The sequence below is a fragment of the Amblyomma americanum genome, chromosome 3, assembly GCF_052857255.1.
Source record: "Amblyomma americanum isolate KBUSLIRL-KWMA chromosome 3, ASM5285725v1, whole genome shotgun sequence".
NCBI lineage: Eukaryota > Metazoa > Arthropoda > Arachnida > Ixodida > Ixodidae > Amblyomma > Amblyomma americanum.
The window spans coordinates 68,654,869-68,680,776 of NC_135499.1; the positions used below are offsets into that span (position 1 = coordinate 68,654,869).

Sequence of the window (25,908 nt, forward strand, 5' to 3'; positions counted from 1 at the left end):
CAAACCAGGGCAAATTTTTCTGCAACCACATAGTTTTTGAGAAAGCTGTACAGCTTTCTTCTGTAGTCATATGGTTGCACTTGGGTGTATGCTGACGAGTAATTGCTTCTTTATTTGAAAGCAGCTCTTTGCTTTCAGGGCCAAGCGCCAAGCGAGGAGGAGGTAGAACTTCTTAATTGACACAGTGTTGTACTGTACGTATTCAGCAGGTGGGCCCCAGTTTTAGGAAGTCGTTGGCTGGGGCTGCTCTTGTGGCCCAATTGACGAGCCAGTTAAAGGGGCTGCGAAACACTGCTTGAACGGATGCCAGTTACACCTAAGATGGATTCTTTATGCCCCACAGATGCTGACTCAAAAAGAATTATAAGAATCAATGCATAGGAACGGGAGTTATTCAATGAAGAAATTTCAAAATACAAGCAAACAAAATGCTGCCCTCAACTCGATTTTCTTCGTCCACCTTCCCATTCCCATTTCACTCTCCCAATGATGGACACTAGGGGGGACCAATCAAAAACGCCTATCTGAGCACGTCGCGGAAGTTTGAACTCCATGGTTTCCTGTTCTCTGTAACTCGTTCTTGCCAAGGCTGGCAGCGCCGTTTGCATAGTTACAACAACCATGTGAATGCCCAGCTGACCCAGCGATGCTTCATCGTCACGTCGACAGAGCAGAAGGGAACACTGATCAGTTACGTTCCCTGACTTATGGATCCAAACTCGAGTGCGAGATACTGCGACGGTGTGACGGCCTGCGCAAGATATCAGGCACATTTAGCATAGCGCACACCGCTACTGCTTACCGCCTACCATGGCCCGTCGCTCCTAGCGTGCTGGTTGGTCACGGCATGCAAGGAGCCCGCTATTGACGGGAACGTGGAGCCATCTGGCACTGCCGCCCGGTGATCCTCCTCAAGCTGACGATGCGCACTGCTAAATGTGAAACGAATGGCTTTTTTCCTTGCATCCTTCCTTGGGACTGAAACGAACGCTTGAAGAGTGCAATGGCTCGATCGGGTCGATTCCGCGAAGCCATTCTTAGATACATAGATAGTAGCCATAAGTGTTTAGTGCTAGGTCGTAGGATGTTTACAGAGAGGCGCAAAGTCCTTCGATGCAAAAAGTACCCAGAGCCTCTGGTGATGTATTTTTGTTTTACTTGCTTTACAGAGCTTTTATCAAAGGCAAACAAGTTGTTTTTGTTGATGTAATATAAAACACAAAAACTTGACAAAACATATCTCTAGTTATTAACACAATTTGCAGTATACAGTGCAGTCCACTTATAACGATATCGAGAAAGACGAAAAATATGATCGTTATAACCGATGATCGCTATATCTGGACTGGTTATAAAAAATTTAAAAAATAAAAAAACGCGGAACATACCTTTGCAGCTCCGAACTTGAATTCGCTACTTGCTCTAAAGAATAGATGATGTAGAAAGTAGGCTGTGAAAAACAAACTTTATTTCTAGCGCCAGTAACCGTGTCAAGGGTTAGGCGCGCCGAAATAGTCAGAAATCTGCACTTGCTTTTGCGGCAGCTTCAGCTTCACAACCGCGGTATGCATGGATTCCAGCTGCTGCGCGAACACTGGCGGCAATCCTTTCGCATGCATAAAATCAATTAAGGAGTCGATCGACGACAGTGCACTTTGCGTGGACATCGTGGTCGGGGTCAAGGTGCCACTGTCAATCTCAATGTCACTGTCGCTGCTGCCGTCGCCACCGTCGCACAACTTTGCCGTCTGTTGAGACAGCACATCTTCGGCGATCGCCTCGTCGGTGACCTCATCGCAGAACGAGGCAGCACTGTCTGCAGTCAAAAACTCCTCCATCGACGCACCACCTGTGTCACCAGTAGGAACGAGCTCCCAGAGCTCGGTTATGTCAGGGGCTTCCACCGTGTTGGTCTCAGTGGGTTGGGGAAGTTCGTCCTGACGCACAAAGCCCGCCTTTTTGAAGAAGTTGTATATGGTTGACTGCTTAACTTCATACCATGCACCGTAAACGAAGCGCACGGCTTTCAAAAGGCTGATCTTCAGGTCAGGGGGCCCGTCTGCATGATCCGACGTGCCAGGAGCTGCGCGGTCAATGGCTAAAATTAGCCACTGCAGCATGCGCCGCCGATACAGCACTTTAAAGTTGGCGATCACACCGGCGTCCAACGGCTGAAGGCCTGCCGTAGTATTCGAAGGCAGAAACATCAATTCGACAGATGTTAGCTTCGGGTTAACGCTGTGTGTGCTACAGTTGTCGAGTAGCAACACTACTTTTCTTCCTTGGCCTTCAATTAAACTGTCGAACTCGAGCAGCCATTCTTTGAACAGGTCGCGGGTCATCCACGCCTTCTTGTTGCTGCGATAGCGGACCGGAATGTGCTTATTCTTAAAGCACGTTGGCTTCTTTGATCACCCGATCATGAAAGGCTTGAGACGATGGCTCCCGTCCATGCTAACGCACAGCAACACGGTCACCCTAAGTTTCGAGTGCATCCTGCCGGGGCATCGATCTCCTTTAAGAGCGCGAGTCTTCGACGGCAACATTTGAAAAAACAGCAGTTTCGTCGCAATTATATATGTCCTTCTCCGCGTAGCGCTCCAGCATGCCGGGCAGCCTTATCGCGTCGAGAGTCCTGCAAAATATCCATCTTCGTGTCAAGCGACACAGCTTTACGCTTTGTTGGCGCCATCTTTGAACTGGGTTGTACCGTTGGTTGCACGCTGCTTCCGTGGAATCAGCCTGCTATCGCGAGAGAGAGAGACTGGGTGCGGCACGGGCGGCACCGCGCCTGCGCCGCTTTGCTTGTCGCTTTTTTTTTTCTTTCTCTCTCTTTTGGAGCGACTGTGACTGTGAATGTCAGTAGGCAGTCTTGTTCTATTTCTCATTGGGCGTACCCAGGTGGCATGGATGGGATGGGGCTATATGGGGCTTGGAGGGGTGCAGTCCCTACCTGCCGTGTTTATTTTTTTCCTGATGCACCATGTGTATGAGTTGAGGGGGGTGGAGGAGGAGCATCATTTTAATCGCTGTTATCTTCAATGTTAATGAAAACTTTTTGTGGTGCGGTGACGTGTGATGGAATACCGACGATCATTGTGCACGTTTCCTAACTTAACTGAATATCATTTCATGGTTAGTCGAAGACGAGCAAGTGACTCCAATGCTAAAAACTTTCGTGAGCACCATGCGTGTGCTGCTGTCCAGCTTGCACACGCCAGCTGCACAAAATGCACTGCAGGTACTGCATTTGTTCAATCTGATTCTTGCAGCTCTCCATTAGCTGGCACAATGTCTCCTCCAGCCTCATCGTTCTGAGATGAAGTCTGGATGTCTTACGTTGTCATCCACATTATCAGCTGCTAGGGCAAGCAGCCTTTCTTCACAGTGGAATGTCTGCTCTGCCTGACTGCCTTGTGTTAGCACTGGAGGACTGTCGATGTGTTCTACTCTGGTTACAGCACTCGGCAGCCCTGAAGGTGTGCAGGCTACAGGTGTGGTGATATGTGATTTTCAGCCCCTGTGTCTTTGCTTGCTGTGCTTGGTCCAAGCCGCATTTCTTTACTTCCTCTTATTCTTTTATGCCCCCCTCATCCCTCTTCCCCAGTGCAGGGCAGCCAACCAGAGCATTCTTCTGGTTAACCACCCTGCCTTGCCTCTGCCACTTTTCTCTCTCTGTGTAATGTGAATGCATACTCGCATCAGTCGAATTTATTATCTGTAACTTTTTATCACGCCAATTTTTGGCATAACACATAACAATCTGTGCATTTGAGCATGTGCAGAGGCACATCAAAGTGCACCCAGCAGTCCATCTTGTCGCTACAAGTCAAGCACAGAAGGCTTGTACTTGGAAATATACTGCCACTGTACACACCTCCATCAGAAGTGCTTGGTTTAGGTGGCACTGTGCAGTCGCCTAATGTCACTGGCACCTGTGAGAAGTTTCATTCACTTCTTGTTTCGTGATGCAAAGCATATTCAGGATTGGCAATTTAACTTGTGAGTGTAAATAAAATTGATCATTTTTAGCCCAGATGAATTTCATACAGTTGTTCAGCAATTTTTTTATGGCTGTCGTGTGTGCACAGCTGGAAGCTTTTCTTTACTACCTTTTTCTTTTTATGGTGGCTGCCTTTATTAATGAATTAATTAATTAATTAATTAATTTCATGTACCCTCAGGATCGGAGGCATTATAAAGGGGAGTTGTTATGTAAATTTAAAAAAAAAAACGCAGTGCAGCAAAGAAATTGGTAATACAGAAATGATGACTCCTAGTCATACAGTATTATCTAGTGGGTTCTTGATCTGCTACTGAACAGAATATAATACAGTACATGCAGTGCAGCAATACAGTGGAAAAAGTGGTTGTACAAAAAAAAAAAGTAGATGCTCCTACTTATACAATGTTCCCTAATGCGGTCTTGAAGTGTTGATTGTCAACAATGGTAGCGGTTGATGCGGGAAGGTGATTCCACTCAACAGCTGTGCGCAAGAGGAATGACTGAAACATGGCATTGTTTGTTACTGTGATCTAGCCTTGATGAAATGTATTGGGGGGGGGGGAGGTCAGTTTGTCGCGAAAGGATGGATGATGAAATGTGCTGTGAAAAAGTGAAAGTCTAAGGGCTTTTCAGTGAGATGCTAAAGATGGCAGGCTAAGATTTAATTTCATTGCAGAAATGCTGGCAGTTCATTTATAATTGCAAAGAATAAAATGAGAATTGTGTTTTACCATTTCTGATGAGTGAATTAGGTTTTGTTGAAAGGGATCCCAAACCGCTGCAGCATACTCGGGCTTTGAGTGGATCAGGGACATATAACAATAGTTTAAGGAAGAAGATGCCTTAAAGAAAGTATGTTTTAGATATCCCAGAATGCGATTGGCATTATTAATTACGTAAGAAGTGTGAATGGACCAAGTGAGGTAGGTAGTAATGTGGACACCAAGATATTTGTAAGACGAAACAGGATTTAGACGGTCATTATTGACGTGGTAGGAAGGCAGCTGGCTAGAAGTTCTTGACACACGCAGAAATTTACATTTTTTGATGTTTAATTCCACTGACCATGATTGGTACCAAATAGAGACAGCGTTAAGTATTGCTTGAAGGGACCCAGAAAGGGTCTCTTAATAAGTTGCGATATGTCTGGGATGTTAAAAGATGCTGCTTCATAATTATCCCCCAGCAAGAATTATTTTAATGCATTTTGTGGAAGCTGAGTTATATGCAGACAAAATTTGAACTTCCGCGTCTTCGCGCCTTTCCCTCTCCTCTCGCATGCCAAAACGGCGGCGCTGCTCCGCCATATGACCTATTCGGCCCCTTCTTTACCTCCGCTGGCTGCGGCGTGCGTGGAGTGGCCGCGGCAGTGGTAGCGCGTGACGTCTGAAAGAATTTGGTGCTGTGAACCATTACCCCCGGCTGCTGACGTCATTTGCACGACGTGACGTCAAATGCCAGGTTTTCGCGTGAAAGCCCGGCACCGCGCGTCGCCGCGAGGTGCGAAAGCGGGAATTTTTAAAAATGTATTGTAAATTTCCCGCTCGTGTTTGAGGTATCGTAAGCTGCATGGACGCTCGGTGGCCTGAACTCTACATAGTGCAAGCATTTTAAAGCCAAGCTCAAACACCCCTTTCAGGGGCCCTTCATGATCACGCAATCATCGGCAAATAAGTGAATATCAGAGGAAACACAAGAGGGTAGATAATTAATGAAAATTAAAAAAATGGAGAGGACCAAGTACAGACTTTTGAGGTACGCCAGACTGCACTCTACTTGGCTGCAAGGTTGAGTCATTTGCATCAACTAATTGTGAACGGTTAAAAAGAAAGCACTCGAGCCAAGCAAGCAGTTTGGGATCAATGTTAAGTTGACTAAACTTAAACATTAGAAGATTATGGCATACTTTTTTGAACGCTTTCGAAGAACCTAAAAATATACAGTCGGCTAGTGAAGAGCGGTCAAGGATGACGTTTAGCTTATGCGTAAATGATGCTACCATATTTACTCGAATGTAACGGGACCGCGAGTGTTAAGCGAGGGGTGACTTTACATGCTGCCTAGCGGGAAAAAGTAAAACCACGAATGTAACGCGAGGCTTAGTGATGCAAAACAAGGTAACTTTAATAGACATAGTGGCCAACATGTTTACTCTTTTTGCTCGCTTTCGGAGGCCAAGTTTTCAGAAACGGAGTCCTCCTTTTCGCTATCGAAGTCTCCCGGTAACTTCTGCTGCATCGATGTTGTTCGCCGCAGAGAGAATTCATTCCTCTTCATGAACGTTTGGGCCCACCCACGAGATGCTCTGAACTTCCCATCTCCCAAGCAACGTCTCTAACTTTCCGATGGATCAGCTCGACACTGACCCCCGTGAGACGGTTGCGCTGCTCGATCACAAAGTCCGCCACTTTTTTCTGCAGCTGGACGTGATGGCCGTGGCGAGGCTCACGAAATCTTTTGCAGTCAGGCTCACATTTATGGTGTCTTCGACTGGTCGCTCCCGTGATCCGGTTAGGATTTGGCAGAGTGGGAGCCGCTCTTGCTCTGAGTGCATAGTGAGACTAGTCAAGCCGAATGGTCAGTGAATTGTTAGAGTGGAAGTGCAGGAAGCAGGAGGAGGGCGTACCTTCCGGAGCCCCGCCGCGGCTCCGCTGCTGGCGTCAACAGTAGCCGCACGTGGTCGCGGTTGCCGCTTAGCCTGTATCAATCGCTACCCCCGGCTCTCCGTCCCATGGGACGCTCATTTTTCGAATATCGCCTTGTGGATAGCACTGTCGTCCTCGTCGGAGCTGCTGCTGGAATCATTGTCATGTGACGAAAACACAGACCGCGTTCCTACGCGTATGCTTATCCGGTGTCTCTTGAACGTTTTGCCTCACAAAGCGCGGCACCCGCAAAACACAACACAGCAAGGACGCTGCAGCTGCATGACTGCATCAGAAGCCTACACTTGCTTCTTCTGCCTACGTGTAAGGGACGCCGAGGTCCCTCACTGCTTTCGCGAAATGGCGGAAGTGGCTCTGTCACGTGGACTCATCTCGGAGTTGCTCTGACTTTTTTTCTCGGAGCGCGTCAGAGTGCTCTGAGCTGGAGGCGAGCGCTCAGAAAGAACCAGCCGAATGTAGTCAGAGCGGCCGGTTTCGACCAGCTGAATGTGCGGTCGCCTCTCGGAGCACTCCAGAGCGATCTAAAGCGACCAATAGAAGCCCCTCCCGCTGCAGCCGCCATCCGTGGATCGTTGACTCGTTGATTATTTATTTATTTATGGCTGCCACGAAGTTCCGGTGCTATGCTGCGCGCAGTTCCGGTGCTCGACGCTATTTTCATGTGCGCAAACCTTTTCTTCTGCTCTTTTCCAATCAGAAAAGCCGTGCGTGGTGAAAGCACTGGGGTTGCTTGAAATCGAAAATAGTTTGCACATGAAACAGTAAACGGAACCTTTGGACTCCAAGTACATTAACCAGTGTCGCTCGTACGCCTCCCCATTTACAGCCTTTGGCACGAAAAGATGAGGTGACATATAGAGTTTCTGAGTTTTGTATTGCCTTTCGGAAGACGGAAAATTTTCTGCCCGATTTTGAAAATACAATGGCCCTTCTCCAGGCATGCACTCCGAAACCTGTCAGTAATACGTCCGGCCACTTAGCAGGGTCACTTCAGAGAATCTCGCAACATACCTCTTGCTGCGAGGGTGTTTGTACTTCTGTGTTGCCGCAACGAGAAGCCGTCTCATTCATTCTCTCGAGGCACACTTTGTAGGTGGGAATATGATTATTCGATGCCAAACTAACAGGAAACAAGTGAGTTGGTTCTTGGAGTGTTGTTTCCTGGTGCTCGTCAGTAGAAGGAGGCTCCTCGGGGATGTTTGGCACCTGTTGATCAGCAGAAGTAGAAATTGGGCTAGGCGGACTGGACACCTGGAGCTCTGTGGCAGGGGCCCGGCCGAGTAGCATAGATGTTGCTGACTCAGGAACAGGACAGGGCTCAGCTTGTGTCGGTTGCTCAGAAATATGGACGACCAAGGTTGGCACCATTTTCACAGGATCCAGACAACCAAGACAACCTTGCTTCAGGAAACCGTGGTGATGGAGTTGGCAAGTCCTCCACAGAAGCACAGTCGGTACTTCTGGGAGTTTGACATGGACTCTGGGTAGAGCGATCATACTTCTCTGTAGAAGCTGCATTCAGTAGGTACTTTGTCATCTTTGGTAGCTTCTTTTCACGCTCTTCTCTTTCTAACTTCGCCTTTCGTTTAGACACACTACCTTGATGCTTCCGACCGAGCATTTTCGCATGAATGGATGCTAATTAACCGCACCGGGCACTTCATTAGTCCGACGCGACCGCAGGTGTGCAACGGTGGCCGTCCCGATGACTGGCGCACGCTGCCTGCATGGTCCGTGGCTGGCCGAGAGTGGTGCGTCCCCCGGGAGCTCCTCCGCAGGTGGGCTTATGCAAGCTTAACCGGCGGCTTGGGGCTGAATCGCAGCCCGCGATCAACTTCCTTTCATAGACTCGCGTCTGCGTCTGTCTGTTACTAGCGCCAAAGCAGGCGTTCACATACGCATAGAGTTCCTTGTACAAATTCCCTCCTTCTCCATACGAACTCAGTCCTTCTCCCGTTCCGGTCTCGTCTTCCTATTGGCTAGGAGCAATCGTCTGTTCTGGGAGGTTTTCGATTTTTCTTTTGCCCCGTCGCCTCCGAGTTATCTTTTTCTACGTCTTTCTGGAAGGTTCGGCGGCCAGTCTGACGTACTTTTTCCGTCGAGCACGCGTGAGGGTGTTCAGCCACTAGACAGGAATGGGCCCTGGAGACAGGCCTTTGTGTCCAGCTCTCCAACTTCCCCCTTCACTCTTCCACAACCCTAGCCCGAACAGTGAACATTCCATGCCCCACGGCACGCGGGCAAAAGCACGTGTGACGTCTTCTTTCCTTTCCTGCCTAGACTCTGCCATCAGACTCATCATCATCTGCTATCGGACTCATCCTCCGCCGCCCAAATTACCATCACGGTAAAGAAAAGTCGAGTGGGGGGCACTGTCGGGTACTGCAGCACATCCTTTCTATGAGAAGGACAGCGGCAGAATTATTTGAGAGGTGGAGGGTGGCGTGGTGGTGACGAGGGGCAAGGGAGACGTCCTCATCCCATATTACATGTTTTAGGTGTTTCCCCCTTGCCCCACCTCTCCAGACAGCACTGGACAGATGGAGTGACAGGAAACCACGGAAACTCTTCCAAGCAAGCGCACCTCGCTTCATAAGAAAGAGGGCCCCGCCGGGGTGGCGGGGGATTCCTGTTTTTGCAGCTCGACAAGCTCTCCCCAAATGATCAGGCTAAACGCATGCTGTTACATTAGGCGGGGGCCCCGTCTGCTCGTTCTGGTTTTCTCGCTTCATACATGTCGCTCGAAGTTCCGTTGCCCATGGTTCCATATACTAAGCAGGTTAGAATAAATGGGCCCCTTTCTCCTACTGTCCGAGGTGAGGCCCTGGGCTGCAGCCTCCTTAGCACCCCCCCCTCTAATCCAGCACTGGCTTTTATGTTGCATGCATTGCTTACCGTATCTGGGTCTTTACAGATGGACTCCCTCGCTCACGAATTCGATAGTAAAAGGATGGTTCTTGCAGTTTGAGCCCACACTGTTCATGCTGCTCGCGGTGCAGGTCTATCTTTCATGTTTGGCGCATCGCTGGACGTATTTGTTTTGTTGCAGTTGGACTCCGTCGCTCACGAACTCGACGCCAAAGGGGTGGTTATCGCTGTTAACCCTTTCACTGCCTCTCTCGAGATAACTCGGGACACATATGCACTCCCTGCTGCTCACGAGTATACTCGTTTTGGCTTTTTAACTCGCTCCCTGCTGCTCCCGATAATACTCGTGCAAAACAAAATAATGCAAGCATGTAGCGCCATCTATAGAGAGGCCTCATAAATAACACAGAACTTGTAGGATGACTTTCCAATAGGTGGAGCGCATGTTCCATCACCCGCATCGCTTTGTAATCGCCTGGGCAAAACAGCCATGGCAAGGCAGCGTGCGTCGTGCGTCCGCGGTTTGACGGACGAAGAAATTCAAGAATTGCTCATGAATTCGGACTCCGATGACAGTGACAGTGAGGAAGTAGCCCGTCTAAGTGCCTTGTTGAGTGACGACAGCGATGAAGAGCCCCTTCCACAAAGAAATCCGCGTAAGAAGTGGAAATGCGACGAGCGGGATCTCTCCTGGAAGAAGAAGGAGTTCAAGCCTCAGGACCATGCGTTCGACCCATCTTCTTCAGGAATCTGCAATGACATCACAGCAGCATCCAGTGAGCTCGAGATTTTTGAGAGTTTGTTTACACCGGACATTGTGGAAGGAATTGTGGATCAAACTAACATTTTCCAACGCCAAGTACATGCCGCACTCACACTGACGGCCGGATTCTGCATACACCAGTGGAAAGATATGACTTCGCGTGAGTTTTGTGTATTTCTTGCTGTCGTAATGCTCATGGTTCATTCAAGAAAAGGTACTATTGCCCAGTATTGGTCCACGGATCCCCTCTTGAGCACACCTGCATTCTCGAAGTTCATGAGTCGCAACCGCTTCCTGCTCATTTTGAGGTTTCTTCATTTTTCCAATAATGAAGATCAGATTCATGGTGACAGGCTGCACAAAGTGCGCTCTGTTCTCCTGACGCTTCGGAAAAACTTTCAAGGGGTGCTATCACTATATCAAGATCTTTGTATTGACGAAAGCCTGCTCCTTTTCAAAGGCCGATTGGCGTTCAAACAATATATCCCATCCAAACGAAGCAGGTTCGGCCTGAAATTATTCGTGCTCTGTGATGTGAAAACAGGCTTAGTGCTAGACATTGTGTTATACACCGGATCCTCTACTGAGATCCACGACTGAGATGGGATATGGAGCATCAGTTGTCCTCATGTTACTGGACAAGTACCTGGGCAAGGGTCACGTTCTCTGGGTGGACAACTGGTACACCAGTCCCGCCCTCTTCACCTACCTTCTTGAAAAAAAGACTAATGCTTGCGGTACAGTCCGGAGGAACAGGAAGGGTATCCCACGTGAGGAGAAAAGACTGGAATAAGGGGAAGCCAGCGAGATGTGCACCGATCAGCTTCTCTTTGTCCGCTGGAAAAGACGAACGTGAGGTGCTCATGCTGACAACGAAGCATAAGGGTGGCATGGTAGAGTCCGGGAAAGTGGACAAGAAGACGGGCGAGAGCAGAAAGATTCCCCTGTGCGTGTCCAAGTACAACTTATGCATGGGTGCTGTGGACAAGGTCGATATGGTTGTGACCGTGACCGGTACTGTCACAAGGAAGTCCATGAAGTGGTACAAGAAGTACTTCTTTCACCTCTTGGACATTACTGGACATTACCATTCTAAACAGCCATTTACTGCAAATCACAGCATCTGGTAAAAAAAAGAAGCATGGCAGACTTTCGACTTGAACTTGTCCGCCAGCTAATCGAGAAGTGCCATGAGGGACAATCGAAGCCAAAGGGAGGACGCCCTTCGAAGGGTGAAGATCCAACACGGTTGACAGCGCGCCACTTCCTATCTCTAATACCCCCTACTACCGCGAAGCAGAACCCAACACGAGCCTGCCGTGTCGGTGCTAACACGCAGCATCGACTAAAGCAGCGAAGAGAGTCTCGCTATCTGTGTTCCAGCTGCGAGGTGCCGCTTTGTGTGGTACCTTGTTTTGAAGAATACCATGCCAAAAAAGTTTTCTAAACACATGGACATCCTAATTAGCAGATACTCGTTTTGCTAATTAGTCAAGTGCCAATTTTTTGTATTCAGTACAACTAATATCTATATGTTAATCATGAATAAGTTGTTTCCGTGACCTTCAGAGCATCTTAATGCCTTGCTAGCATAAAATTTCCACGAAAGTAGTATGCAAAAAAAACCCGGCAGGGAGTATGCAGTGATGAGAAAAAAAACCCAGCAGCGAAAGGGTTAAAGCCCCCGCTGTTCATGCTGCTCGTGATTCCTAAACGAACCAACGTGTTTGCTTCAGAGAGAACTGAGTAAATTCGAGTTCTGATTTTTCAGCATTTGAGTTTTTTTCTGTTGCACGCTACTTCGACCAAAAGCGGTTAACTGCGGCAGTCCAGGCTACTGCGCGTTAGGCATGGAGATTACAAGAGGGAAGGCAATGTTCTCTTACAAGCCATTATTGCATATGCTGACCCAACATGGTAATCACCTAAATAAGCAGCATTCGAATGACTCATGCGGCGCTGTAGTTGCTCACGAAACAGCGTTTAATTGCGTTTTTTGGTTGCTGTTAATCAACCCAAACTATTAACCCTACATCAAAATTCTGATCACAACCGTGTTACAGTGCGCAATTATAGGGTTTCGTATTCGCCTATTTACAAACAAACATTACGTGGCTACCATCAGTCGGATATTTTTAACGGTAGCCTACAAGGTGTCCGAGGTATATTAACTCTGAAATAATCTCCAAGCTTTCCTGCACTAAAATAATTGAAATCCAGACGAGTAATCACCTACTCACTGAATAGCACAGCCCGTTGCACGAGCGAACACGCCTTTGAGAGAATATATTGTAGGAGCATTAAACCGCCATCCGTTCAAATAAAGCCTAGGCCGCATATCTAGTCGCATGTCGGTCCACTTCCTCTTTGCGGAGTTAAATTTTTATTAAGATTGAGCAAAAGATGCCGGTTAAAAAACACTGTTCCGAGACATTCACTATAGTGCCGCGAGCTCCACTTCCACCGTGTGCACCGCGATCAAAAAGATCGCACTACGAAAAGTTCCGATAAAGCAGTGCAACGTGGGTTGGGGCAGTTATTTGGGTAAGTAATTTTTGTACCTCCCATGCCAGGCGGCCGAATCAGAGGCAGAAAATGCAACAACAAATTCATTCGGGCGTACGAGCGTTGGGAATACAACGCACTGAGTGCACGCCACTTCCAACGTATGCTCCGCAATCAAAGCGATCGCAGGACAAAAAGTTTCGATAAAGCAGCGCAGCGTTGTTCGCGGCAGTAATTTCAGTAACTTATTTTTCGATCTTCCATGTCATCATGTCATTTCGACAGAAGCCAAGGCAAAAAACGCAACACAAAATTGGGAACGAGCGTTGGGAACGTCTGCTAGCATCCCCCTGCATAGGGGCCGTCACCGTCGGCGCCCGCGAGGAGCCGAGAGAAGGAGCGCCGGTAGGCGGAGGAAGGAGGTGATGTCGATACTTTTAGTCTATTGAGGGCTTTAATCTCAAAGAGATGCGAGCGCCATCTGTAGGGTTTTGACAATAGCACATTAGTTTTCTTGGTTTCATCTTTGCTGCCGCTACGCCCATTGGCTGTGCTTGGTCACGTGGACAGTTTGCTCCATAACTGGCCTACGCTGGCTCGCGCCTCGCATCCTGTCATGGATGCATCCTGTGCGCCGGGCGCAGCTGCTTCAAGCTGCGCTCGTCTACGTATTGCAAAGTTCGTGTGCGCTCTATGCCTGCGGTACGATAGGCCAGGATGCTCGGGCTTGAGCTTTTTTCTGTAGATCTCGGCCTAAACGTAAAGCCCTTCTTTCCGCGGTTCCACGCGGCAAAGTCAGAGAGACGCGATGTCGTAGTTTGGGTTCCTCGTAGTTTGGGTTCCTCGTGTGTTTATTTATAATAATTTATTTTTGGGGAAAGGAAATGGTGCAGTATCAATCTCATATATCGGCGGACACCTGAATGAAGCTGTAAGGGAAGGAATAAAGGAGGGAGCGAAAGAAGAAAGGAAGAAAGAGGTGCCGTAGTGGAGGGCTCTGGAATAATTTTGACCATCACTTGGGATCTTTAACGTGCACTGACATCGCACAGCACACGGGCGCCTTAGCATTTTGCCTTCACAAAAACGCAGCCGCTGGACACTATCGCAGAGCTCACAGGTCAAGTAGGCCTAACATGCTCACACCAAAATCAGAACTCGGATTCGATCCTCGCTTGTTTAATATGCGGTTGTGCGAAGTAGACTGTAAACTTTCCTCTATTGATTAGATCACTAAAAGTGGATTTGCGGTAAATATGGCAAAAGTTCACAAAGTCACTAAATACTTTTACTTTCTTTTTCTTGCGGCATACGCACTTTTAATTTTGTCTTCAGTCACTTTGTTTTAATCCGTCGAGATGAAAATATAATCATCCTAATGGTTGAGGCATTTTCTATAAGTGATTGATACTGGGAGCACGGTAACTTTACTTCTTGAATGCGTATCTAAGACGCATGTGATAAGCTGTTTGCCATCTCGTCTTCAACGTGCCCGGCTAAGGTTATGGTTATAAATGCTACTAAGCAGTCCTGTTTCATTAATACAAAAGAGACGAATGTGCAGCTTACATTTGTATTCATTATCAATACGTTTCTGTACGCACGCGAATCACCATTTGCTGACGCTCCTCAAGCTGGAACGCGCCCATCCCAAAGCGACCGCAGCGCCACCGCCTAGGCGGCACCTGTTTTGGGTCCGTTCTGCGCCCGGCTGTTCTTATCTAAAAACGTTGGCCCGAGGTCGCAACGAACACAAAAAAATGACAGAGAACAACGCTTTGACTTTGGATGGATGAGGATTTGGCTTCCGTAGTACCCACGTTGCCAGCATAAGATCGCAAAACTGCGGAAACCAAAACCAAGCTGATTGCTTTGAAATGGCTGCACCGCGGCACTGCTTTAGGCCAATCGAAGTGCGGTATTCGATTATAATGCGAGGGTAGACTTTAAGGGGCGAAAAATCCGGGAAAAAACTCTCGTTACGTTCGAGTAAATATGGTAGTTGTGTTTCACACGAATATGTCTAGCGGAAGCCATGTTGCAATGTTGAAAAAAATGAATTAGTTTCGAGAAAGCTAGCAAGATTTGCAGCAAGTACATGTGCTAGAATTTTCCATGGAATGCAAGTGAGCAAAATAGGACGGTACTTATAAAGACAATGCTTGTCACCTGATTTATGGAGTGGGATCACCAATTAAATTCCCTCAGTAGAGAGGCCTTCCTTCTAGCCCTGCTTCACCATTACTGTGAGTCAGATCATGCAACTGGGTGTAAGATGACGGACAGCAGGGCTGAGTGCAGATTACTGCCAGCTTCATCCACTGGCCAGCAGTCTGCACTTTTGTGTGTATGCAAGATACATTTCTTGTGGTAATAATTTTTGTTCTATGGCTGTACTAGTGCACTTGCAATGGGCTGTGTTGTACTGTGTAGGCAGAAAAAACCTCTCCAAAAAATTGAGAGCTTACTTTGCACTTTTGTTTTGTGCACTCTGGCTCTTGGGATGTGTTTACCTGTCACGCTGGTAAAAGAATGATTATGACCCACCCATCCCGAGTAAGGAGTGTTGTTCGGGGTGTGGCATGTTGAGTGCAGGTTCCTTGGCTGCTACGAGTTGCTGGAAGCGTGCAGCCTTTCGGATGCCCTGGTGGACCTGACTGGTGCCGCGGTGGAGCACATGGAGCTGGCTGTGGGCGGCTACGCACGCGACCCCGCCCTGCAGGAGCAGCTCTTTGCCAAGCTGCTCTCCGTGTTGGACACAGACACCCGCCAGGCCGTCGTCTGCTGTGCCCAGTCCGTGAGTGGCGCGTTGTGCGGTTTCAGAGAAACACATGCATGCAGCGGATGAGTTTCTTAGAACCTGATTTTTTTACAGCAAAAGCTGTTGTACGGAGCCAGATAAATGTAAAACTCTGTGTTGTGCGAACAAGCTAGCTGCCTTTTATTTCACATCGGCGATCAACGGCTGTCTAGTGGCTGCCTTCTGTCACTGAAAAGCTATGCATAGTTGCATACAATATTTTCTTCCAGTATACCTCCGGCCTTTATGGTGGAGAAAAGAGTATTTGAACTATTGTTTCTATTTGTTCCATTGGGTAAATAAAGCAGCTTTGATATTGCCCCTTTACAGTGAAATCTTATGCGCAACTAAACTTGTGGCTGAATTTTTCTTCTGTCCGTCACGCTCCATTTTCTCGGCAAAGAGCAACAGTGCCGCTGGACGTTTCGCTGCGGCAGCCGCAATGCAGTGACATCCTGCCGCTATTCTCAGTCGCAACCAAATCGACATCCACTTCTGGCGTTTCGACTAATCAGGTGTGGCCGCTGCGGCAGGTTATGACGCTTTTTATTATGAAAAACACGGAATACGGCCCCTGGTCACGCTCTTTGACAGCGCTAGCTTTGCCAGTAGGTGCCCAAGGCCGCAATGCCAACCAGACTCCATGCATGGAAAGTGATAGATGAGCGTCGTTAGCAGAAACATCCCTTGCAGGAAAGGGGAGCACAGTTTGTTACATCGAACAATCGGTGAAACTGAAGTTTGATATACTGTGCGACTTTCTTATACTTTTACGCAAGGTTTTTGAAAGGGATAATCTGTGTGTTCGATGTAGCCAATTCGAAATATCCGGGTTCAGTATATCCGTGCTCGACTGTATGGCGCCTTAGGTATTGGTGGCGAGTGCGGAAGGTCCGAAAAATCTAGCTGTCAATTGTGATGTGTCTGGAATTTTGCACGATCTTTTACATTGGCTCTATGGGCCATGTCGCAGTGTCGCGCCACATAATCAAGCATGTCCGAAAAATGAGGGGTCTGAATTGTGCGTTGGCAACTGTATTCTGAGCGCCACAGTTGAAACTGTGAAGCTTTCATAGAAACAGGGCTTCTTGAGCTTGCATAGACTGAGCTGCAGAACTCAACACCACGGCCAAATGCGGCCGAGTGGCCTGACTTGGCTCGTGACGGAGCGAGGAAGGCGACGCTTCCGCTCGGGTGCGTGCTGCTGGTCTCCTTGGCCATTTAATTAAACGCCCCTTTTTGAGTCACGCTACGTTTGTCGACAACATTTTGGTGGAGGTTCTGGGTATCGTCCCATGCACGCTCACCCTGAAGACAATTTTGACACAGATCCCCGACGCTTGAAAACAACACCCATCCGCAAGATGAGCCGCCACCTGTGAGGCTTGGAATCTGAGTGTCAGCCACTGACTACGTCGGTGCGTACCATGACGTCCACTACTGGCAATTGGACAAGTCAGCCTTCTGGCACTGTCCCACCGGTTGTAGTTCTTACACCTCGCTCGCCGCCATCCTTCCATGGCAATAGGTTCAAGGATGTCGAATACTGGTTGGCCAGCTTTGACCGTGTGGCCACTTTCAACCAATGGGACAACGAGCAAAAGCTATGGAACATGTATTTCGCATTCCAATACTCTGAAAAGACATAGTTCGAGAATCATGAGGCTTCCTTTACCAACTGGGAAGCGTTCTGCCGTGAGTTGGTCACCACCTTCAGCACAAACGAATGAAACGAAAACGCCGAAATTGCCCTTCACTCCAGGTCACAGCAGTCGAATGAAAGCGTCACCATCTGCCATGCCCGAGGCAATGAAGGTATGCCACCTCATGAGTGGTGTGAAGGAGCAGTTCTTCACTGGACTCATACGCGACCCTCCAAGGACCGTCACTGGCTTCACCAAAGAAGCCACCGCTATGGAACAATCCTTGCAGGAACGCAGTGCGCAGTATGGTTGTCAGGGAAGTGTTGCAGCCACCAACTACTTTGCGTCAATGCCAGTCGCCGGGGACGAGGCATTCCGGGAGCTTGTGCGGAGTGTGGTCCACGAAGAACTGCACAACCTCCCCTCATATAAAGCCCTTGCCCAAGGGCCCTTGAGGTATCTGCAATAAATAAAAAAGAAATTGCAGTGGCTTAGTTCAGCTATGCCAGGATATACATAGCATAAGCTAAGGCATAGCTTGGTTGCAAGTCCAGGCTAGTCTGGTTGTCTGGCTAGTTGTTGTCACGTGGTTCGTCAAGCAGTTGGTCACGTGATTAGTCACGTTGTTGGTCACGTGGTGCGGAGCGACCACAGTGGGAATGCGAGCACGGCGAAACTGCGAGTTCGTGGCCAATGTAGCTTTCGCTACAAAAAATGAAATGAATGCTCAACCTGCAAGTGTTGCAGCTTTAGCCGATGCTGTCTGTGACGAAATTCGGCGAGTGGTGCAGCCACCACCAGCACCACAGCCAGAGTCGTACATCATCAGCTACAGTGAAGCCTTACGGAAACCTGCGCCGGTGTCGCATGCATTCCGCCCTGCTGCTGAACCAATGCAGGGGTACCTCCCCCCCCCGTCAAGCTGCGTGACCCGCGCCCTGTTCTATGAAAAGCGGACGTGTGGTGTACACCCAACAACCGGCCGCTATGCTACCCGCGCCTCGACCGCGCTATGGTGAGAGACCGTGGGAGATTGAACAGTACCTGGCTGATCACATGCTGCCCTCAACGCCTCCACGACGTCAGTCTAGGCCACCGTCTCCAAGAGGGGTTCTTTCGCCCAGTCGTGCATAGTCTTCTGGCCAGTTCAGAGGAATGTCTCCCCGCCGGGAAAACTGAAGACGGCGTCCTCCGGGGGTAGGACCGCCGCTGCCGCAGAGAGTGAACAGCCTTCGTCCAACGATTTGATTCGACAACCTGAACGCCAACGACCTCACCCACCGACCTCAAAGATGATCTCACCGCTGACCCCACCGACGACCACATCAACAACCTCGGCGACGACCTCATCGACGATACCACCGGAGATCTCACCGACGAGTTGTAACAGAATGGTTTCCGCCGCTGAAATTCTAGTTGCCGCCGACTTTTCTGTCATGAGCAGCCAGCTAGCCCCGACCCTCAGAAAGGTTCTAACAGTGGCCTAGGCTGCAGATACGCACAGCTAGTTGCCACATCGTAACGCTGATTGGCGTCTGCACCTGCCGCATACAGATCAGCGGTGCAACTTTCATTGGCTCCTGCCGTGCTATGAGAGTGCTCCAAAGATCTGATTCTCGGCATGGGCTTCCTTAAAAAGTATGGGGCGGTCATCAACCTGCAGAAGCAATTGGTATCGGTTTCGACACAGCGAGCCGTTAATACCAACCCCAAGCCGCACAGAGCAGCACTACGCATCTCTGATGACCACATAACGATACTGCCGAGAGCAAGCAAGTTTGTCACGGTGCAGTGTGATACCAGCTTCGGTACTCGGGGCATTGCTGAAGCAAACTTACTTGTCGCTGCTACTGTCTCGGCAAATATGCGTTGCTCGTGCCCTTGTCGACCTTGTTCACGGCCATACCGAGCCCTTACTGACCAACTTGAAAAAAAACAGTGATTGCCCATTTTGAAGAACTTGGTGAACATGCTGGCCAATGTGCCTTATCCACCACAATCGACCCCGGCACAGCGGAACAAGGTATGGCAACAGCCATTAAGATAACGTGAACCCGGACCTTCTGACCAATCAGAAACGCCGCGTGGAAAGGCTTATTGACTCTTTCCATGACTGTTTTGCGTCAACCTCCAAGGTTTGTCTGACGCCAGTAACTAAGCACCGCATTATCGTCGATAGTGACCAAAGATTATGTCAGCCTCCTGATCGTGTTTCGTCAAAGGAGCGTGATGCCATCCGTCTCCAGGTTGCCGAAATGCTCCACGATGACTTCATACAACCATCGATGAGCCCCTGGGCATCACCTGTTGTGTAGATTACAGGCATCTCAATAACGTTATCAAAACGGATGTCATCCACTGCTGCGCATTGGTGACTCATTAGACCGCCTCTGCCATGCAACCTAATTTTCGTCGCTCAACTTGTGTAGCGGTTATTGGCAAATCGAGGTCGAGGAACGTGACCGAGAAAAGACCGCCTTCGTTACCCCTGACGGATTGTACGAATTTAAGGTGTTTTCTTTCGGCTGGTGTTCAGCCCCTGCAACAGTCCAACGTATGTTGACACCGTGCTAACTGACCTGAAGTGGCAGTCCTGCCTTGTGTATCTTGTGAAGGGCCGCATACGGGAGGCCCCGGCATTGCTGAAAAGAACTAACCAGGCGACCAGTGCCCAAGACATTTTCCCTGCCTTCAAATTTATTGGCCCGACATGTCGGCGAAGACGGCGGCGGGCGATGCAGAAGACAGATGTGCAAAGACCGCCAGACGGCTAAAGAGGAGAGGCTGCGCGCGGTGCCCTACGCAGCCGCAGTCATCCCTGCGGTTTGCGCCGCGCTTCCCCCCCCCCCCCCCCCCCCCCCCCCCACCGGCGCGCGAAGACGGGTTCGTTTGAGCGTTTGTGTGTGCAGGCCGACAGGCGACCATACCAGCAGCGGACACGACGGGCTGCGTAATGGCTCGAGGTGGCGGAGGAGGTCGGCGGCTGGCGCCGGACGGACTGACTGCAGAGAAGCGTCGCCCTCCGAGGGACACCTGATCCCCTTCGACCCATCCCCAACGGCGCCATCGGCCTTCCCGTCGTAACAGCCGCGGATTCCTAGAAGTTTGGCGGGTGCCTTTGATCGGCTGTGTGAGCAGCGACGACGAAAAACCGTTGGGCGAGGATGACCCAGAGAGAGAGAGAGAGAGAGAAAGGGAATCTCCGGAGAGACGCGGCGGGGCCAACGAGACAAAGGACAGGAGTCGAGCAGAGACGGGCGAGGCGAACGGACGCAAGATGTCGCGCTGGTCTATAGTCAGCGAAGCCGGACTTCAGCGTCCGTAGCAAACTGACCGCCAGCCGAAACGCCCAAGAGTCCTATGTCCTCGACCCGTCACAGCACCGCCAGCCGAGAGATGCCAGGAAGAGAGGCAGACCCCGGGAGAGCCGAAGCAGCCGCGGCCCGCCGACGCGAGACGATTGGAGTGGAGCCCTGACCTGCCGGACGGACAACCAGTTCTCCTAAAAGCCAGCGGTGAGCGGACCACCAGTTACGCCTTCAGGCAGAGAAGAATAAATATTGTTTTGCCGGGTTACCGCCTTGTTGGCTCATTCCTCCTCGCTTCAGCAGGACCCGTAGATTCTGTGACTGACCCCCGACAGGTGGGAACGTGACAAGTGGTGGCAGCGGCGGGATTTTGCTGAAGTTGTGGTGCGAGACCGTTCACCCTCGTACCCGAGGAGAAAGGGGCCAACATGTCGCTAGAGGAATCACCGAGTCTTCACGAAGGGGTGATAGGAGCAAATCAGTTGCTGTTGGGAGCTGTGATTCCATCGTTCACGGGGAACGACAACGGTCCCAAATTAAGGGATTTTCTCCAAATTTTAGAGCAAGTTGGTAATCTGGGCGGATGGCAGGAGAAACAGTTAATCGGGATGGCACGGTGTAAGATGGTTGGGGCGGCTCTAGACTTTGCGTGGTTGGATGAGGAGGTGGCCGGCGTGACTTCGTATAGATCGTTTAAAGCGCTCGCGCTGAAGCGATTTGATACTGAGCCGGCGTACAGGAAGTTTGAGAAGTTTCTGAGCGCAAGGCAGAACGCTGGTGAGAATGTGCGCTCGTTCGCGAGCCGACTGCGTAAGCTCGGGGTGGAGGCCTTCGGGGACGTTGATGGTGATGAGGCGTCGAAAAGTGAAGTGAGACGCGAAATCCTTAAGGAACAACTGACCTCTATTTTTCTGAATGGGCTCCGCGATCCGGTGAGGAGATTTGCTCTGTCACATGATCCCAAGACATTCGAAGAGGCTGTGGAGGTAGCGTCAAGAGAAGAGCTGTTAGAGGTAGCGACCCGCACGAACACCGCTATTGTCCGACGTGTAGAAAGCGGGGAAGAGATGAGTGAGCTTAGTGAACGTCTAGATCGGCTGGAGAAGCTGCTCGTAAAGAGCATTCGGATACGTGAAGAGCCTCCATCCAGGCAGACGGGAAAATTCAATCGACGCGTCGAATCAGGCGTGTGCTTCTCGTGCGGCAGGTCCGGCCATACCTCACGTTGTTGTCGTAAGCGTCAGGTATCGCGCGGGCACATTCCAGATCACACGGCCTGTTATGGGCGGCGTACGGAAGAAGGCGAGGGCAGCCGTGAAGCTGTTGAGGAAAGAAATAGAACCTCTACTGACGGCCATCATGAGCGAGGGCCTTCAGAAGCGGTAGTGAGCCTATGCGCGGGCAAAGCAGAAAGACTGCGCGAGGCAAGGGAGAGCAATCGCCATGCAGGTGCGCTCAGCAGCGCTGCGGACGCCAGAGTAATCGATGTTCCCCCTGCGAGTGAGCGAACCCGCCTGTACAAGGAGCAAAGGAAAGATCCGTCTGTCCTAAAATTGATAAACGTGTGCAACAGCTCAGAAGGGAAAGAGTCGAGTTTTTATCATTTGGACTCTTGTGGTGTACTCCGTTACAGAGACAAAGTGCACGGGGCCGCAGACAGAGCTGTTGTCCCTTTGCAAATGAGAAGGGAAGTTGTGAGGTTATGCCATGATGTGGAAGGCGGAGGACATTTAGGCTTTCAAAAGACCCGTCGGGCAGTTAGCGAAGGCTATTTCTGGCATGGACTGAGACAGGATGTGGCAGAACACTGTAGAAACTGCCAGTGGAGAAAGACACCGAGGGTTAAAGAATTGCATGGACCACCTCCTGATCTTACGTAACATTTTCGTGGGCAGCATGACGTAAGGGGAGTCTGTGAGTTGCTGCGATCATTGAACAATGAGAATGACTGACTGGCTACACATTCTCGTCTTAGTAGCAAAATTTTGTCTCTGAGCTGTCATGCGTGAATGACTGGTGATTTACAATAAGAGCGGACCTGGATTTGTTGTTTTGTTTGATTATTATAATTTGATCTGCCTGACGGAGTTACTGGCCCGTTCATAAGGTGGTGCTATGAAAGATGGAGTTGAGAACTCTGTTACGAACAGTGTGCTGTGAGAGTGACGTGAATGTAAAATTTTCGTAGAAAATTTCTTTGTAAGAAGAGGGGGTTGTGAAGGGCCGCATACGGGAGGCCCCGGCATTGCTGAAAAGAACTAACCAGGCGACCAGTGCCCAAGACATTTTCCCTGCCTTCAAATTTATTGGCCCGACATGTCGGCGAAGACGGCGGCGGGCGATGCAGAAGACAGATGTGCAAAGACCGCCAGACGGCTAAAGAGGAGAGGCTGCGCGCGGTGCCCTACGCAGCCGCAGTCATCCCTGCGGTTTGCGCCGCGCTTCCCCCCCCCCCCCCCCCCCCCCCCCCCCCCCCACCGGCGCGCGAAGACGGGTTCGTTTGAGCGTTTGTGTGTGCAGGCCGACAGGCGACCATACCAGCAGCGGACACGACGGGCTGCGTAATGGCTCGAGGTGGCGGAGGAGGTCGGCGGCTGGCGCCGGACGGACTGACTGCAGAGAAGCGTCGCCCTCCGAGGGACACCTGATCCCCTTCGACCCATCCCCAACGGCGCCATCGGCCTTCCCGTCGTAACAGCCGCGGATTCCTAGAAGTTTGGCGGGTGCCTTTGATCGGCTGTGTGAGCAGCGACGACGAAAAACCGTTGGGCGAGGATGACCCAGAGAGAGAGAGAGAGAGAGAAAGGGAATCTCCGGAGAGACGCGGCGGGGCCAACGAGACAAAGGACAGGAGTCGAGCAGAGACGGGCGAGGCGAACGGACGCAAGATGTCGCGCTGGTCTATAGTCAGCGAAGCCGGACTTCAGCGTCCGTAGCAAACTGACCGCCAGCCGAAACGCCCAAGAGTCCTATGTCCTCGACCCGTCACAGCACCGCCAGCCGAGAGATGCCAGGAAGAGAGGCAGACCCCGGGAGAGCCGAAGCAGCCGCGGCCCGCCGACGCGAGACGATTGGAGTGGAGCCCTGACCTGCCGGACGGACAACCAGTTCTCCTAAAAGCCAGCGGTGAGCGGACCACCAGTTACGCCTTCAGGCAGAGAAGAATAAATATTGTTTTGCCGGGTTACCGCCTTGTTGGCTCATTCCTCCTCGCTTCAGCAGGACCCGTAGATTCTGTGACTGACCCCCGACAGGTGGGAACGTCACAATCTCAACGACGCCATGATCTTTTCCAACACATTCGAGGAGCACCTGAAGCGTTTGCACGCTGTTTTTGAGGAAATTCGTCCTGCGGGTCTCTCTCAAGCTTGAAAATTGCCACTTCGCATCTAGGGAACTCAAGTTTCTTGGCCACATCGTGAGCGCTCAGGGCATCAGCCCCGACCCCGAAAAGACTGTTGCTGTTGCTACATTCCCCCATCCAACAGGTAAACAAAGCTTGCGTCGTTTTCTGGGGCTCTGTGCCTATTATCGGAGATTCGTTCAAAACTTCTCCAAGCTCGCAGAGCTGCTAACTCGCCTGACGAAAGATGCCGAACCCTTCTTCTGGGCCCAGGACCAGGAAAAAGCGTTTACAGAACTTGAGGCCCGCCTCCAATTTACGCCTATCCTTGGCCACTTCGACGAGGAGGCCGCCATGGAACTGCACACAGATGCCAGCAATGATGGCCTCGGTGTGGTGATTGTGCAGCAGCAAGATGGTGTAGAAAACGTGATCGCATACACAAGTCTCACTTTGTCCCGGTCCAAAGTGAATTATTCCATTGCGGAAAAGGAGTGTCTTGCTATTGTGTGGGCAGTCACGAAATTTCGTCCGTACCTGTACAGCCACCCGTTTCGAGTCGTGAGCGATCATCACTCCTTGTGTTGGCTTGCGAGCCTGAAAGATACATCGGGGCGGCTTGCATGGTGGAGCCTTCTGTTGCAAGAGTTTGGCGTCACAATCATGTATAAGTCAGGTCAGAAACATAGCGATGCTGACTGTCTCTCCCGAGCTCCTCTTCCGTGCCCGCCATGTAGCAATTTTCAATTCGATATTCGAGTTTCTTCTTTATTCGATTTGATATTTGCGGCGAGAGTTACTATTTGGTTTTCGCACACCGCTAGAATTTATTACCAAGAAAATTGGATTTAAAAACCTTCATGAGCCTGATGATTCAAATTCATGACATTCTTACTGAAAAGGACTGGTTGTCATTGTGTTGAAGTGAATGGTGGTGTAGCTTAACCACCTCTGGGATTCATGCATAAAAATCTGTATCGATGCATGTATTTTACTTGTGAAATCTGCAGGTAATGTTGACACCTGTGTTTCGTTTATTGGTATTTTGTGTCTTACAAAAGCTTCGTTTTTAGTGAGAGTGACCTCATCGTGATTAGTACACAGTATCCTATTGATATAGGCCCACTTTTGTTTGTAACCTGCCGCAGTGGCTCAGTGGTTATGGTGCTCAGCTGCTGACCTGAAAGGCGCCGGTTCGATCCTACCCATGGTGGCAGCATTTCGATGGAGGCGAAATTCTAGAGGCCCGTTTACTCTGTGATGTCACTGCTTGTAGCGAAAATCTGTATGTAACGAAAAATCCCTGGCTTTTTTCCACTTCGTTATATCCAGGTTTAACTGTAATTCGAACTTCTTACTCAATTAAACAAATCTCCGGTCCCTAAGCTTCAGTCCATGAGATACTACTGTATCAAAAACACTAGAGGCATCAAAATTCTTGAACTTGTAATTTTATCTTGTGATATGTTGTTTGTTTAACTCACAAGAAAAACCTTAACAAAGGACTACGTTTTTTACACAAGGCAAATCGGTTAGGCGGTCGTGATTGTGGTTGGAGTTTCACTGCAGACTTGTGTTGTATCTTACTGTAGCACGGAACATGTGTACAGTAGGGCCTTAATAATTCAAAGCCCATCTGGCCCTATGTGCATATAATATTCAAATTGAGCAGGTTTTTTTTTATTGCCCGAGAACAGCGTGAGACGAAAAAGTGAAATGTTCAACCGACTTTGGACTCGCAACCAATGCATTCAACCTGAACAAAATTGTAGTCGACGTCTAATGATAAACGCCTTCAAGAGCGGTACGTTGTCTGCACTTGTCATTGCCACACCTTTCCCTGCCATGAGTATTTCGGCCACACCAGTTTCAGCGTCCACAAAGCATGGTGATGTGTCCATGCCGACATAACTTGGTTGCCAGTGCTATTACACTCTAACATTTCTGGCATGTGCAAGGCCAGCTGCCGGGGTTGGATAAGTCTTAAAGATTCGCTATGACCTGCT

At 49.9% G+C, this 25,908-nt stretch overlaps 1 protein-coding gene across 2 annotated transcripts in view; it reads left to right on the forward strand.

The window, feature by feature from the left end:
• LOC144124651 (calpain-5-like) overlaps positions 1-25,908 on the forward strand; it is a 109,579-nt gene that overhangs the window by 20,399 nt on the left and 63,272 nt on the right. For both annotated transcript variants that reach the window (XM_077657457.1, XM_077657458.1), the window contains exon 5: positions 15,404-15,605. In XM_077657457.1, coding sequence (XP_077513583.1) covers positions 15,404-15,605 — 202 coding nt within the window. The remainder of the gene's footprint in view (positions 1-15,403; positions 15,606-25,908) is intronic.